This window comes from Triturus cristatus, chromosome 4_1, assembly GCF_964204655.1.
Source record: "Triturus cristatus chromosome 4_1, aTriCri1.1, whole genome shotgun sequence".
Classification (NCBI taxonomy): domain Eukaryota; kingdom Metazoa; phylum Chordata; class Amphibia; order Caudata; family Salamandridae; genus Triturus; species Triturus cristatus.
This window is the reverse complement of record NC_140585.1, coordinates 1,234,111,468-1,234,129,184: the sequence shown is the minus strand read 5'-3', so window position 1 is coordinate 1,234,129,184 and position 17,717 is coordinate 1,234,111,468. Positions and strand designations below refer to the sequence as shown.

Here is a 17,717-nt window from a genome sequence, read left to right as displayed (position 1 = left end):
GAAAGGGTGATGTCTTAAATGAAATTCTTTTTGCGAACAATTTAGGGTTTGCAAACACATTATGTCAACCTGAGGTTCCGTTCTCTGCTACCTTTTGTGGCAGGGGACTTTTCTCTGTAATTGATTATGTTTTGATCTCCTCATGCTTTGGGGGAAGTGTCGGAAAATATGAAGTACTAGCTATATCACTCAGTGATCATTTCCCCATTATAGTGGAAATTATTAATTCCCATGCTAACCTTGATAGTGTCCCTAGGCTTCAATCCAGAGACATTAATATTTCTAGACAAAATGGATATGCCCTGAAGTGGTCTAAAATTGTACCCGCCGACTTTCTTTCAAATTTAATTAAGACTTGCAACTCATGTTTTAATACTTGTTTGGACACTATGTCCAGGGATTTTGAAGTATTTAGTGACTTCAGTACCATTTTAATATGTATTAAGGAAAATTTGTGGGTCAACTTGAAAAAGCATAATAATAATAAAGTGGAAAGAGGGGATGGTTTGACCACGAATGTACCATGGCACACTCTAAACTCAAATTGGCATTGAACGGGCATGTTAGAGATAAGAAGAAGATTAGGGAACTTCGGAAAGCTTATAAACTGGCAACTAAGAATAGGAGGGCCAGAATTAAAAGGGAAGCATGGGAGGATTTACTAGATACTTCAGAGCAGAGAGATATGACAGCCTTTTGGAGGGCAGTCAATGCACCATACTTTAAAGACGACACTAAGGCGCGGATTGAGATCGCTATTGATGAGGATACATGGGTAAGTTATTTTGAGTCCCTTTATAGTCCTGTTGCCCCTTCGAGTGAATTGAAAAAGCAGGACATGCCCAAGATGACTACAAACTTTAAGAGCTTGAATCTCTCTTTCACTCTGTCCGAGGTACTGAAGGGTATTGGCTTGAGTCAGGGGGGTAAGGCACCGGGCCCAGATGGTGTACCGGTTGATGTGTTTAAAAATAACTTAACATTATGGGCCCCCCTATTAACTAGATTTTTAAATGCTGTCTTTCAATTTGGCCTTCCTAATACCTGGTACGAATCAATAATAGTACCTATTTATAAAAAGGGTGATAGGGCAAGCTGTACATGTTATCGTCCTATATCCCTACTCTATTCAACTGTTAAAATCGTGGGTAGGGTTATTCTAGATAGGTTGCAGTCATGGGCAGACGAGCATAAAATTATTAGTGACCTGCAATATGGTTTTAGAGCAGGGGTAGGGACTGTAGATCAAGGACTGAACTTATCCATCTTATTGGAAAAGTATACTAAGGCCAAGGGTGGCAGACTGTTTTTAACTTTTGTGGACCTAACTTCCGCCTTTGACTGTGTTAATCACAGTAAACTATGGGTAATTTTAACACGATTGGGAGTTGAGGACAGTATTATTAGTTTTTTAAGGGAATTGTATAATGGGGCTAGGGCTACAATTAGATATGGTATAAAAGGTGAATGTACTAGAATGTTCAATATTGCAAGGGGAGTAAGACAAGGTTGTGTCCTTGCCCCGTTTTTATTTCTGATTTATATTCATGAACTTGAGAATACCCTGTTGAGGGATTGTATAGACATGCCTACGGCATCACAACGCCATATTCCGACATTAATTTACGCTGATGATGCTGTTTTGATGGCAAGGACTCCGATTGCTATGCAAACCATGATTACTTCCTTTTGCACTTTTATGAGCAGTTTGGATCTAAAGGTAAACTGTTCTAAAACCTTTTCCATGAATTGCGGCACCAAAACAGAGGAAAAAAGTTTCTAAACCATTAGATTATATTTCTACCTTTCCTTATTTAGGAATTTTGTTCGACTGTTCAGGACAATGGAACGAGGCAGTTAAGGTGAGGAATATGTTATTTACTAAGTCTATAATGGCCCTTAAACTTTTTAGTAAAAAGATGGGCAAGAAACCAGTTAATGAGCTACTACGTATTTATAAAACTAGCTGTGTGGCTGTGGCAACTTATGGTGCGGGAATATGGGGCATCTCGAATATAACTAATTTACAGTTGACAGAAAATAGATTCTTGAAATTTCTCTTGACTACGCCAGAAAGCACCTCCACTTATAACGTCCACGCTGAGCTCGGTATATTATATATCGAGGACATTATTAGAATCCAGCCTGTCCTTTTGTGGTACAGGGGTATGGACTGTAAATGAGTGTCATTTGAATCGCCTTATATTGAGGGACTTATTAAAATTGGAGGGTGCGCATCGAGTGAAATGGCTGAGGTACATTAAAAGTTTTTGTGACTTTATTGATCATCCAGAATTTTATCATGACCCTGAGTCTATGACGATGATCACAAGGAAAGATTTGAAAAGTCTATGTATTATGTATCTTGTAAAATTAAGAGAATATACTGAACTATCAAAAGAAACTGATTTCCCATCAGTTGACCCTAATCTCGCAGGCCATTCAACCATATTTAACCCTGAGGCTGACGGAGCATGAAAAGTTCCTAATAATACGTTTTAGACTTGGGTTCCTTTTTAGGTCTGTGAGTCTTCCTGTTATTAATGACTGGACAGCCGGAAAAAGCAAATGCCCCTGCGACAACATATCTACCCAATCGGATATTCATATTTTATTCTTCTGTAAATATTATTCCATACCCAGGGAAAGGTGGATTAAGCCAATTTTAAAGTATTTGAATCTCAGACAGTGCCGACCTGCTTTTCTGATTATTAGGGAACTTGAAGATATATTTACGGTGGCATCTGTCTCTGTATTTTTTAGAAATGTTTTTTACTTGAGAAAATCAATTGTGTTTTAATGTTTTGGGCTTATGTGCTTTTAAATATTTATATTTATTTACATCCTTGAAATCGTCTGAAATGTGTAATTCTATGTTGTACTATGTTGTATGTACTTTTATGGTATCATTGTTTTATAACCGAATAAAGTCTTTGAATTGAATTGAGAGTCTGTGTTGTATGCACTTGTGGAACAGTACATACCTTTCGCCATATGTGACACTGTTAAATGTATGATACAAACATACAACCATTTTTTAAATTGGAGGAATTTAAAGTGAAGAAAATTTTTCTGCAAAAATTGTTCATAATATGGAACATTTATCTGCACTTTAAAATTCTCCCACTTATAAAATTGGCTGTATTTTTCCGTTATAAATAGGACACTGTGTCTACCAGCCACTGGTAACATGATGCCTGCTGTGTGCATAGGCTACACTTTGAAATGGTATAATATTTAACTGAAAAGTTAACTTAGTTTATGGATTCCATAAAACGAATCATTTAATGTTTCTCCAATTTCAAAGTGTCACATTTACAAACAGCAGGCATTTTGCACCCAGTGGCCTGTAGACATGGTGCCATATTTAATACAGAAAATTGCAGTCATTTGTTTAAAAGGGTGCAATTTAAAGTGAGAAGCATGCTTCAAAATATTATGACATATTTTAAATGAAAGTGGCGAAAAACATTACCTCAGTGTTTCAGAGATATATTTACATCCACCTTAAATTTCTCCCAGTTGAAAAAAAATGACAGTATTTTTTATAAATATTGTACAGTGTCTGCTGGCCACCGGGAACAAGAGGTCGGCTGTATATAAATGCAACACTTTGAAATGGGTTGAAACTAAAATGAGGAGCTAACTTAATCATCAAGTTAACTCTTCATGTTAATTGTTTCCGATTTAAAAGCATTCAGAAACATCATTTTGTTCTCATGCTCCAATATTGAGTTGACAAGGACTTTCATTCAAGATTCAAATGCCTCAGTGCTTCTGTTCTTCAACTCTGTGCATTGGGTCATAAATCCTACTCCAGCACTGCTCATTATAAGGCCCTGCTATCTGCAGCCTGAAGATGATTATGTAAAATCTCCACAGCATTATCTAAATTTTTAAAGGAAAATGTGACCCTGTACTTATTTAAAAACAAACTCAACGCGTGGCTTGGCGCCAACGAAGATGGCCGCCTGGTAGCGAGCTCCGCCGGAGCGAAGCCCTAATTCCCACAAAATCCGTACACTATCCTTCAAGCCGCACATCCGGGAGGTGAGACTGGCCTCGAGGACGTAGGCGGCACCGGAATCTGCAACTTGGAGGCTCTGGGATGCCTCAGTTACTGCGGCGTGCCTGATGATTGCGGCGGCGGCCGTGGAGCCTGGAAGACGGGTGGCGGGTGCTCCCGTCTGACGCCTACGTGACATCCTGGCGTTGGGGCCTGCGGCGGCGCCTGCCCTCTGGGGTGCGGCCGGTCCTCGGCGCCCCCACCAACCTACAGGGCCTGAAAGGACCTGCGACACGGACCGCGACCCCTGTGTGGCATTAGACGGCAGTAAATGGTGTTGCTGCTCGGAGGCTTGGAGACTCCTCCGTCATCACAACGCTCCTGAAGCCTACAGCTAAGGCCTGAGGGGGGGCCTATGAGCCGGGGACGGATATTTCTCTCTGCAGCGCACGGCTTAGACTGAACTTTAAACCAGCGGAGACGCCTGCCTTTTTGGGGGGGGGGCAGGGTCTAAGCACCCCCACCAACCCCGATATAATACCGCGAGGGGGCCACGCACGAAAACGCAGCCCTAAGTGCAGCAGAGGGGGTGGTGAACACATTGTGGCAAGGCCTGAGGACTGCTGCTGGGTAGAGGCCGCATTGGAGGCCACGTGCGAACTTCAATACACTGCGCCTTGGAAATAGCTGGTTCAAGACGGACCCAACCGGCGGGCGAACCCCTCCCTGTGCTCCGGCGGCGCATGACCTGACGGGCCCTTCTCGAAGGGGGAAGAGCCCCTAAATATCCACGGCACTGTGAGCAAAAGCCAGAGGTGGGCATCCACTCAACCCATCGTTGGAAAATCCAGGTGCGGAGGCGGGGAAGAGTATGGGATTGCCTGCATCACGGTGAGGGACTTGAGCTTTGCCCAGAAGCGAATATTGCTAGCAGTTTGGGGATCTAGGCACGCAGCCCCCCGCGTAGGCCAAGGACACAAAACTATCATAGCCACTACCTGGCTGGCCCGAGCGTAAACTTGGGGCCAGTGGCGGAGAAGGGAGGCCCGGCTGGCACGTGCCGCACGCTCGTGACTGGGGGCCTGCGAACCTGCCAGTGCAAGCGGATCTCAGAACCAAGTACTCCCCCCAACTGCGATCAACAGAGGGTAAGATTTCCCAACACCAAAAGGCACCCCTGCACCCGGCGCCCCGCGCCCCCCTGTGCCTAATCCCGGGGTACCTACCTATCCTCCAACTACCCAACTTACCTCTCGAAGTGGTGGTGGCACCTGAAGAATCTTCGTTCCCGAGCTTGCAGCCTTTTTCTAAACCGGAGCTTCCTCATTGAAATCAATTGAGCGCCCGAAGGCTCAAAAGCACCCTGCACCCAGCTGCCCGATTGGCCCTGGAAGTGTAACCTTTGCACCTATCTACTTCCCCATTTGCCCTGAGCAAGTGACCAGGAGCCCAGCTCCCACAGCCGCGTGGCGTGCTAGTCAGCAGCCACCAACCAAGGCCCCCCCTGCCTCCCATAGGATAACATTGGGCCTAACTCACTCTGCACCCGGCTGCCCCTGTGCCGCTGAGGGTGTAACAACTGTACTTACCTGACCCTGGGAGACCCCTGAGTCTGTGCCCAGAACCTTAACTTTGCCAGTCGAATACTTACCTGAAAGCCGATAACTCCATTTTCTCCATAGGGTAACATTGACTGGCTTTTCCTGAAATTTCTTCTAAGTGTGGACTTTTCAAAACTTAAAATATTCACCAAAAATCAGCCGAGTAACGGAAACGAAAATACTCACCTGCTATTAGGTGAGCTCCCAGTGCTGGATCTTGGTGCCCAGCACTGACCCTGAAAAATATTCACACCCGTACTTACCAGTAACCCAATTTTCTTCCATAGGAAACCATTGACTGTTTTTCTGTGAAATTTCTTCTAAGTGTCGATTTCTGCAAACTTTAAATATTGTTTAAAAATCGTATAAATTGTGAACACGTAATTACTTACCTGTTATGGATAAAGGTTCCAGTACTGAGTCTAGGCACCCAGTACTGGATTACAAAAGTAACAGAACATACTATACCTGCAACTTGAATTTTCTGCCATTGGGAATCATTGACTGTTTTCTATGAAATATTTTCTCAGTGTCAACTTTTAAAATAGCTAAATATTGTCTAAAAATCATCACAGTAACTAAGTCGACTTTTATCACTTGATTCCAAGTCCTGACCCAGGACTGAATCTAGGATCCAGTCCTGGAATTTCAAAAGTAATCCTAAAAGTAATCTGTGGCAAATAACTTGAAACGTCTATTGAACTCAATGCATTATTGTGTTTAGAATTGTGTTGCCTATTGCAACCACTTGTAACTTTCTACAAAAGTCAATTGCATATTGCAAAAGTATTTACCTAAAGCCTCTCATTCTGAGAAAGTATATTTTAATACCTTTTGTTGGTTCTAAAATAAAACAAACATATATTTTTTATATAAACCATTGGCCTAGAGTTCAGTTATTGAGTGTGTGAGACTATTTGCTGGCTGAGTGTGTACAACAAATGCTTTACACTGTCCTCTGATACTGCCTTACTGCTCGACCAACCTACCACTTTGGAGAGTAAGGTTATATCTAACTTTAGCCTCTGCCAAACCTCTGGGGACTGTGGACTTTGTACACACTGTACCTATTTGGGAACAGTATATACAGAGCCACTTTCACACACCTTCTCGCTCTGGAATGGGCGGCGCAGGTTGATGGGAATCCGGGGGCTCTGCATCAGATGCAGCTCAAAGCGGCCGAATATAAGGCACTAGCCACAGACGCAGCTAAAAACCTAGCACGAGACAGAGACGGCCGACTGTATGACCAAGGGTACAAAGCGGGCAAATTAATAGCCTGGTTAGACAAAAAGCAGAAAGTGCAGAGGGTGGTGGCTGAGCTTCGGACTGAAGAGGGCGCCACCCTAACTAAACCTCAGGAGATAGTTGGCGAGTTTGCAGCACACTTTAAAAGAGTATACAGCAGGTTGTCGGAACGGCCGGAGTTTGGTTCCTCCGCGCTTATGGCTGACATTAAGTTTCCCACTCTCTCTGACGACGACCGGGAGACTTTGGCAGGTGAACTCACAGAAGCAGAGCTGGCCAAGGCAATCAATGACCTCCGGCCTGGGAAAGCCCTAGGACCCAACGGTCTCCCTATTGAGCTGTACAAGCTCAAACCCGACAGCCTAGTTCAACACTTTAAATATATGTTCGAAGACAGTAAAGCTTTGGCGAAGCTACCGAGAGACCAACGCATCGCCACACTGGTGGCCATCCCTAAAGAAGGGAAACCCAGAGAACTGTGCACCTCTTATAGGCCAATATCATTATAAAATGCTGAACCCAAAATCCTCGCGAAGCTTCTCGCAAATAGGATTAAGCCGATAATTACCAAACTGATCCACCCAGACCAATCTGGCTTTATGCCGCACCGAAACACAGCGCTCAACTTGCGACTACTCCACAGAGTACTAGGACGCTGCCACACGATCCAGGAAGATGCAGTTGGATGCCGCTATGGCATTTGATACGCTTGAATGGCCTTATATGATAGCAGTCCTCAAAAAGATGGGCTTCGGTCCTAATTTCGTTGGGTGGGTGCGCCTCCTTTATACTGAGCCATTAGCCCAGGTGGTGGTGAACAATAAGATCTCAGAGGTTTTCGCACTAGAAAGAGGAACGCGGCAGAGCTGCCCCCTCTCACCCCTGCATTTTGCTCTCTCCCTGGAGCCTCTCGCGGCCTGGATACGACAAGACCTCTCTTTACGGGGGCTCCAATGGGCAGAGGGGTGGGAGGACCGAATTTCACTATATACGAATGATATCCTCTTGTACCTCGCCTCCCCCTCCAAGTCCCTAAGAGTCGCACTGGACATTTTCACCAGTTTTGGGAGAAATTCAGGTTACAGAATCAACTTGGGGAAATCATTACTATACGTCCTGCACGGAGCCACTCCGTCACTACCGCGTGACTGCCCGATCATGATGGTCACGGAGGGGTTTAGGTACCTTGGAATCTTTATCTCGAGGGACGAGACGACTCGATACGAGAGGAATCTCTTACCACCTCTGCAAAGATTCAAAAGGGACACCGCCATTTGGAAGAGGCTCCCGCTGTCCCTACTGGGTCGGGCAGCTCTCTTCAAGATGATGGCGCTGCCGCGTTTTTTATATGCCCTCCAAAACTACCCAGATTTAGTCCCACAAAAGTATTTTACAGATATTGAGGCCACTCAGAGGGACCTGTTGTGTGAAGGAACTCCACGTATATCACTCCAGAAACTTACACTGGGGTGGTACGATGGGGGTATAGCACTCCCGGACATCCGAAAATACTGCTGGGCAGCACACCTCTCAGCCATTAACCAAGGCACATATAGTGGTGGGGATGATCCCGGGTATGGGATGGACAGGTGGGTCCTCCCGGGATGGAACTTTGAGGCTGCGCTCTACTCTAAACCTAACAAATATCCCCTCACAGGACCTACAAGGCACTCTGTCCAACTTTGGCACATCGTCAGCCGCAAACTGGGATGGGCGGACAAACTCACACTGGCTACCCCGCTCTGGGTTTCCGAAAGGCTGGGTACACTGGGTCGCACAAAAGGGTTTCACAACTGGGACTTGATGGGGATCTCTCGTATAAAAGACTTATGGGGGCCCAAGGGTATGGTGACATTTGCCTCACTACAGCAAACATACGACTTAGCGCACACAGAGTACTTTCGGTGCATACAGATTAAGCACTCACTCCAGTCTAATATCCCACCCGGAACAACACCCCCAGAGTACTCCCCCCTAGAGGATAGACTGCTTGATGGCCATTTACCGGAAAAGGCTATCTCCCTCACATATAAGAAACTTATACACCACACCCCTGACCCCTTGCTTACACTTTGGAGGAAACAGGAGACTGACGGTCTGGAGATTGATGACGAGAAATGGAGGGTGGCACTTTCATCCCCCAAAGAAGTAGCGATATCAGTAAAACTGAGGCTGATACAACTAAAAAATACTACATCGGATTTACATCTTGGGTACACGGTTTGTATTGATGAGTAGGAGTGAGGACGGGCTTTGTAGGAGACAGTGTGGGGAGGTGGGGACGTTCCTTCACATAATATGGGAGTGCCCTTGAATACAAGCCTACTGGAAGCGGGTGCACAACTGTATGCATACTGTCTGGGGGGATTGACTTGCAACCCGAAATTAAAAGGTGCCTCTTGAACATCTGGGAGCCCACAGACTTGTCTGCAAAAGGCAGAATATGGGTGACGCTTGGACAGGGAATTGCTAAACGCAATATAGCACGCCTATGAGGAGCAGGAACACCTCCAAAGATTAGAGCATGGAAGAAAGACATGGACTGGTGCATGCTGCAAGAGAAGACAGTCTATGCGGCCTGGGGATGTCCCCGGAAATGGGTGGCAATTTGGTCAAAATGGAATGAGTACCGTGGAAACCTGTGTGAACCTCCCGTGATCCCTTCCCTTGACGAACCATTAACACCGTAATGATCCATGTACTAATACCATCTTGTGTACTATGACATCTGGAGAAGAATATTTGTGTAGGAATCTGTGAATGCAACACTGTTATGAATGTGAACTCCTGTGTAATGACAGAGTTTCTTTTTGCAAATAAAAGGTTATAATAAAAAAAACTCAAGACTGTGATCTACTCTGAAGGGGTCTGTGAGGTACTGGTAGCTTGTGATTGCCTGGTTGGAGACACCTGGCACAGACTAACTTACTTGTAAGTCGCTAGTACATGGTACCAGCGGTACCCAGGGCCTGTAAGTTAGGGTCTCCCACCAGCGCCTGCAGCACTTGCTGTGCCATCCATAGTGAGACAAGGTAAAACATGGCTCCTATTCTGCCACTGCAGAATGGAGGGGCAGGTTTGAACTGCTAACTCAACTTTGGGATTAAAGTTCATGGCAAAGCCCAAACCTCTCTTTTAAATATATGTAAGTCACCCATAAGTAAGGCCTAACGAACCCTGAGGCAGGGGGCTGTATGCTAAAAGTGCAACATGTACTTTTACATATTCTAGCAGTAGAAACTCTAAATTGTTGTTTTTATTGTGGAAGGGCTCTGACAAGTACAGAGTTACATGCATACACCTTAGCCCTGCTAACGTCTGGATGAGAATACTAAAGTTGGTACTGTAAAATCTCAAAAATATCAGTGCATAAATTCCAATTTAATGGTTACATCAAGTTTAATGTCACTGGTGGGCAAAATGCTGCATAAGGTTTTCCCGTGCCCTTTATTGTTGTACATGGGGTCTGTCTTACATAAATGTAAAATGTAAATTGATACTTGTATAGCGCACTACTCACCCGCAAGGGTCTCAAGGCGCTTGTACGAATACCGCTGTGGAACCCATCCTGGCTTTCCCTGTGAGGCGTCCACTCCTGGGCACCCCCAAGGTGGAGGCCAGGCATCCTTAGCGTTGTGGGGTCCATTGTGGAGATTAAGCAAGCTATTGCCCAGAGTTGCAGAGTGGGACTCCATGATTGGAATGGCACCGAGGCAAGAATTATCAGGTCCGTGGAATTTTTTGAGCCCAAGACCCGCCGAGGCAGGGAATTGAACTCTGGTCCCAGGCTAGATCTCTGCATCAGGGTCTGCCGCTCTAATCATTGAGCCACACTTCTCAGCTTTCTGCCCTCCTGGGGAGAAGTGCTAAAGATTCCCAGTAAAGATAAAAATAGAGGCATGCAACTGGAGGAGGTTTTACCTTCCCCAGGCAGGAAGTCACACCGGTGTTAACCCAAAAGGCGAGCTTCAAAGGGCAAATGGAGTATGCTTGGAAGAACGGCTGCTCTATTGTTTAGGTAGACAGACTGGCACTAGGGACAGTGAAGGGGAAGCCAGTTGTCAAACTGGTTTTCTAAGGGGGTGTAGCCCCCTTGATAGCCACACCTCTGGGTTGGGCTAGGGAGCTCTGGATGTATAGAGAGAGGTCCTGCCATCTTGGGAGTGGGCAGAATGGTGCATCCTGGGATAGCCAGATGCCACACTTTGCAGGAAGTGATCATCAGGAGGGAAAAATCCTGGTAGCCCATTGTTTGCCAACCGCATCCTAAGTGGAGGGCATTTCCTGTACATAGGTCACCCCTGTCATACAGAACTCTAATCTCGACTGAACAAAGGACTGAAGGACTGCCCTACTGCACCAGGTTTCTGGTGAAGAGAGGCTACACCGACGTGGACTTCACCTTCCGCATCTGGTGGCTCGCAAAGAAGAGGGAGAAGTGTTCTCCAGAGCCCAGCCAGAGAAAAGAGACTCCAAGGTTCAGCCTACTGACCTCCTATTCGCAGCACAGGGACACAACAGCTGAAGAAACCTGCTAAGGGTGAGTGGTAGCCCAGATCCCTGGACTGCCTCTCACCATCGTTGCGCAGCACCAAGGACCAGGACCCAATGCTTAGAAGTTGAACCCGAGTCTGCTGAACCTGGAAAAGTCATTGGAGTCCAGCTTGGTCGCCAAGAAGACAAGCTACAGCCCAGAGAGGAATTGTACTGTGACCACGACACCGGACAACTGGTAGTCCAGTGGCAACTAGACTGTTGCCAGACCGGAGAGGAGCTCGAGGGACATTGAACCTTGTGTCTAGGACCCCTCATCACTATTGTGTACCGAGGTTTTCTTGCAGGAAGACCCCCGTTGACTGTGCAGCACCCACAGGATCCCGGAGCATCTTCAAGCATCCGTATACTAGACATCGGGACCACTTCCATAGAAATCCATTGAATGAGGATAAAGTGACTGGAACTGCCGGAAGACTGCTTCTTCAGAAGAGGTTGTGGTTTCTGAGGGTCTTGCTGGTCCCCCTGACTGGCGCCCTGCCAGAGTTGGTCGCCCCAAGTGAACTTAACTGACGGCATTAAAAATCTCTTTGCTCAAAAATGTTCTGAGTCAAATTTGTTGAATTTGCCAATGCTTGTTCGCGGTTGAATGAAATGCTGTGATTTACTATACCTTGTAAATTCTATATTTCTGGAACCCTCCGGTGGATCTGTTTCGTTGTGGTTTCTAAAAATACATAAAGATACAGTCTATTTTTTTTAATTGGTGGTGGATTTATTTGTTGTCTTGTCGATTTTTCTCTGTAATTGTTTTGCTTAAATGCTTTACACTTGTTCCTTTGTGTAAGCCTTGCTGCTCAGAGCCACAGATTTCTAGAGTTGAGCTGAAGGTTTGACAAAAGAACCCTAAAGGCCCAGAAAGGGTTGGTGAGTGTATTCCACAGGTCACGCAACCACTTCATATAATACACCTCATTTCCTCCCACGGCTGTTATAACGCATTGTTTATTTTGTAAAATGTCTTCCTGTAGTTATTGAAACTACTTTCCCTTTGAACATTTGCAGGTTGTTCTAAAGTCTGAGCCAGTGCATCCCTTTGGCCTTGCTGTGTATGGAAACTACATTTTCTGGACCGACTGGGTGCGCCGGGCAGTCCACAGAGCCAACAAATACCTAAATATCGACATGAAACACCTTCGAGTGGACATCCCTCAACAACCTATGGGAATCATTGCAGTGGCCAATGACACCAACAGCTGTAAGTCTTGATTCCATTACCCCAGCTGGGTTCTAATGCTGAATATCCTTCTTTGCTTTCAAATGACAATACTTCACAATACGATGCCTCTGCTTGTATAAGACAAGTTTTCAGCTACAATAGATTTAAACAATGCAAGTACCAGCGGCGGCTCCTGCATTGGGGCGTCACCCCACTGCATTCTCACAGTGCGAGAAGGAATCTGGAGTGTCTGGTTGGGGGCGGGGGGGGCGGACCTGCTCGAGGGCAGGGGTGGAGTGGCTTGCCCACTATTGTGGGTACTGACTGGTCGGCCCCAGGCTGACCAACCCAGTCATGCGCACTGTCCCTTTTTAGGTCTCGGCTGCGAAAGGCTGCGCTTGCGCAGTCTCGCTCCGAGATTTAATGAGTTGGAGTGACTTTGAGAAGAGGGGCTTGCACCCGCCCCTCTTCTCTCCTGTTCTCCATTGGCTGGCCTCTTAAATGCTGGCCAGCCACTGGAGAAGAGGTCCAGTCACTCCGTTGAAGCCCCGTCCTTTTCGGATCGGGGGCGTGTTTTTTGTAAGAAGTCTCAGGGAGGAGACAACAGCAAAACACGCCCCCAAATCCGAAAATGAGGCTCCCTTTCTCCGAGGCATTTTTGCTGTGCCTCGGAGAAAGGTGGTGGTGCCCCGGCGTTGCTCCCGCGCACACACGCTATCTAATGACCCATAAAATGTCCCCTTCTGCCTTTCCCGTTCTACCGTCCCCCGAACCCCCCCCCCCCATCGCCGTCCAATCTAATTCTGCCCCCTCCGTTGCTCCCTTCCTGGCCCTCTTCACTGTTTCTCTCCCTGCCTCCTCCCCCTCAGGGGACAGGACGTTATCGGAAAGCGAGAGAGCGGAATACGCCGGGACAGACAGAACCTCTTTCAGGACTCACTCACCATCAGACGATCCCTTCCTTCCTTCCTCGGCCTCTTCTTAGTGCGCACCAGCACGGAAAGCCACTTCCGGGTAGACGGAAACGCGCATCGGGACGGTGCACGAAGGGAGCTAGGCCGAGCTGTATTCGGGAATATGCATTCTGGTACTTGTAGTTCCTTATAACGTTGGTATAATAAAACCTCTCTACCCGAATGGCGTTAACTGTGTTACCCACAATTCAATGCTCAGAGTAAAACTATCTAGCGGAAGTGACGTTTGGTCGATTTTGTGACGGCTACCAGAGGCCGGAAGTCGTTTCGTTTTCGGCGGCGGCGGTGCGGAGCAGCAACAGAACATGGCGGAGTATCTTGCATCAATCTTCGGTACCGAGAAGGACAAGTAAGAACCCCAGAAAGAGTCACAGGCTTTGTAGAGGATGGGAGCTTGGTACCGGTACCTCCGGAGGCCTTTGGGTGGAGGGAACCTCGCAGGACAGAATCGGTCAAAGGAGAGTGGGCCTTACTGTGGAGCGAGAGGATTGGGGCAGTTTGTGAGGTGGCAGAATGGAGGCGCTGGTGGGGCAAGGGCGGTGGTGTTAACCATTTGAAAGCGAGAGGATGGAAACAGTTTAAACATTCATAGAAGGGCTATTAAATTGGCTAGTGACACCCTATTATGCGAGCAGGTGTTGGGAGCCCCTTAACTGGCGTCATATCCCATATCAAACGAGTGGGCAGCAGAGTTTGCAGGCAATTACAACCTGTGAAAGATAATCGCGGGGCCTAAGACCGTGAGAGAATGGATGCGACTTGGCGGGCACACGGTCTAGGAGGAGAAGGTCTGATAGTGGCGATGGCACTTATGTTCTCTGTTTTGGCTGAGGAGAACTTTAATTTATCAGCATGTAAGGAGTGGTAGGATAACTTGCGTACAGGTAATATGTGGATACTAATGAGGCTGCAGTTCAGACAAACATCTGTTATGTACAGAGTCAACACTTCATGGAACAACACGTTTGGGTTCGTCTTAATTTGAAATTGTCATGTTTTACTCTGTTGGCTTTGGCCAGATAACTGCTCGTTTTGTTTAGTGTACTGCATTTCAAGTCCCCCTCCTCCTAAATATTCTGTTTTGGCGGTTTGGTTGAGTAGGGCCACTAGTATTTTGTGGTTGGAGACAAACTAAATTATGCGGCATGGTTGACTAAATTATTCGGCAAGAAAAGACTACTGTGATAGTATAACTTCATTTTTTTCACACTTGTTAACCATGTCTGATCGCAGGTTCCTGTATCAAAATAAGGGAGTGAGTAGTATTAAAGATTGTCGCCTACACTGTCCAGGCTCATATGATTTATCAGTAGAGTGGACCCACTATTAATAATGCTTCTCTCCAAGCCCCCCCCCCCCCCCCCTTTTTAGGTCTCGGCTAGCGATGGCTGCGCTTGCGCAGTCTCGCTCGCGAGACATAACAAGCATTTACAATGCAATGGTCTCGGCATTGTTAAAGTTTGAGCTATTGGCATTGCTCATGACATTATTTTTGTTTTTAAAACATCTGTCTCTGTCACCAAAATAAGTCTTTTTTTTGTGAGAGAGAGAGAGAGATGTTTTTAAACCAAAAATAATGTCATGAGCAATGCCAATAGCTCTAACTTTAACAATGCCGAGACCATTGCATTGTAAATGCTTGTTCTCTATGTAGGCTGCTGCGTGCAGCCTACATAGAGAAAATGGCCCGGCTGGGGCGCTCTCCTGCGCCTCACCAATCACAACGCTGCCATTGCAACGTTGTGATTGGCTTCGGGGAGCAGGAGGAAGGAGGCTGCCTAAAATGCGCTAGGAGCAGAGGCGCGTGATGCGGCATGCGGAGCAGTGGAGGAAGGTACGTTTTTGTATATTTAACTGTCCCGCTTCTCAAACCCGCACCCCCCCCACCCGCCTGTCTTGCCGGCCGCAACTTTTTGTATTATATCTGCACCTGTTGTACATTGCTTGCCCCTCGCTCTTCTGCCAACACTTGCCCTTCTCCATACGGGTAACTCCTACCTGCCTGTACTATCTCCTTGCACGCCTCACTTCCTACATCTTGTGCCTACCGTGTTCCTGCTCTGTAGCCGAATGCGCGTAAGGTGCTCGATTTCCTGCCTGCTTCTTTGCAATGCTCTTAATTTGTGCCTGAATGTATATGTCTTTGCACTCTCTGCATGTTCCCTCTCATCCTTTGTGCCTCCCCAAACTGCGTTCTCCTTACCCACGTTCATTCTTGTTCTGGCTCAGGCCCGTGTCCTGTTCCTTCTCCCTGCCCGCGTCAGTCCCCCATCCTTCCGTACTGTGTTTCTGTTCACTGGAGCCTGGCACTCGCAGAACGCTCTGAAGTCATTCCTGGTGACTTAAGACCACCGGTAAACTCTGGCATAGACCTGTTTACATGCATAGACCATAGAACGCCGCACCAGAATAGTGCTCACAATTGAGGTGCATCTGCCTTGTACTGAAATACCAAAGCACTGATGAGCGGTACAGCGAGGGGTGGCACGATCACGTTGTGAAGCAGGACCTTGGAGAAACAGAACCTAAAATCCAGCGAATACAGCGACCATTATCCACATATAATGCTGAACGGGTTGCTTCAATTGTGTTCATTTAAACCCTTTATTTTAAACCACAGAACTTGCAACTCCAAAGTTCAATTTTCGAACAAGAGTTGCCCAAGTTAATCAGAAAACAAAGTAACATTAGAACTCGTAGTTTGTGATTTGCAAACCACGCGCTGGAATAAACCCTGTATCTTGCTATAGAGCCCGGGCTGTTTACCGGGCCCCTCCCCTGCCTGCGTCATGATAGAGATTTGAAAATGCGCGACTGATGATGGGCGTCTGAAAGAGTTTCATTTTAGGTTTGACACACCTGTTTCATTGGTTAGACTAGAGCTTCGGTAATTGACGCATGTATGCGCTTCATTAGAATAATGCCTGGTTTGTGGATGTTCTAGACTGCACAAATAAAGACATAAGCAAAGAGTGCGCGAGCATGCATTTTCTCTATAGCGCTTCGACGCCTTTAGGGTCTGGCCCGAGCTATGGAAAACCATGTAAACAGAGGTGATAAATCAACACACAGTGGGAGAAATCATGTACATTTGTGTGGTGAATTCCAGCACGCACGTTGTGATGTATGAATGAATTAGCGCGACACATAGGCCAATCAGTGGTCCCTTATCTTGGTTTCTTCTTTCGGGACAGTACACAGTGTGCAGCGAACTGCATTAGCCACCAGAGTTTTCTTTCCGCTATTCTAATCCTCTCACAATTGCTGGGCCACAAAGATCTCTCCTACATGTGTGCTAACATTGCAAGATATTTTAAAATGCAGCCTCTTTGTGACCAATTAGGAATGTTCTAACAGGATTGCTGTCACAATTATCCTTGTTGCCAATTTCTTTGCATCATATAAAAAAAAAAATACAAGCTCAGCCCTTGTGACTTTACCCAGTTTCTTCTGCTGCACCTTGACCCCGAATGTATGGGTACCAGGAGTAATTTTCCCCAATTCCAGCACTGCTCATCGGTTGAGTTGCAGCTTCCGTTGTGTAGCACCGAACGCACATCAACCACCTTTATTCACACTTTTCAGACTTCAGGCGTGTTACTGGGAAAGACACAAGTGATGGCGGAATGCTTGAATTAATTTTACCCACTGGTAATACCTCTGGCCTACACCGGAGTCCGTCATTTTTGCCGCTGACCGCGGCCCCCGCAGGGGGCCAATCGGCGGTCGGCGCCTTAGTGGCCCCGGGGCCCAGGTCACCCCTCCCCACTCCCTACTTCGGGGGGGGGGCGGGGGCAGGGATTCTGATCGTGCCCCCCTCCTTGTCAGGGGCCGGAAGTGACGCGAAAGGCGCGTCACTTCCGGGCCCAGGTGTGAGGGGAAGGCTATTTAGCCTTCCCCCACCCTCACTGGCGACCTCTTTGTCGCCCACCTCGCCTTTTGCCCACCTCGGTCGGTCGTCGCTGTCTCGGGGTTTTGTGGCCGTCGACATCGCCTCGCGGGTCCCACCGTCACCATTTGCTGTCTAGGTGAGTCTTGCTTAACCCTTCTCGCCCCGGCCCCGTCCCTGGGCAGTACCAGGTCGACGGGGCCCTGCGGCCCGGATAGCCGCGGGCGGGGGGGGCGCAAGTTGGGCCACGATGGCTCAGGGCCTTGGTGTCGGATGTGCGTTGGGT

General features: G+C 47.1%; 1 protein-coding gene across 2 annotated transcripts in view; it reads left to right on the top strand.

Annotated features, from left to right (window-relative positions):
• Positions 1-17,717, top strand: part of LRP1 (LDL receptor related protein 1) — a 1,298,976-nt gene that overhangs the window by 659,561 nt on the left and 621,698 nt on the right. For both annotated transcript variants that reach the window (XM_085654639.1, XM_085654638.1), the window contains exon 44: positions 12,415-12,607. In XM_085654639.1, coding sequence (XP_085510765.1) covers positions 12,415-12,607 — 193 coding nt within the window. The remainder of the gene's footprint in view (positions 1-12,414; positions 12,608-17,717) is intronic.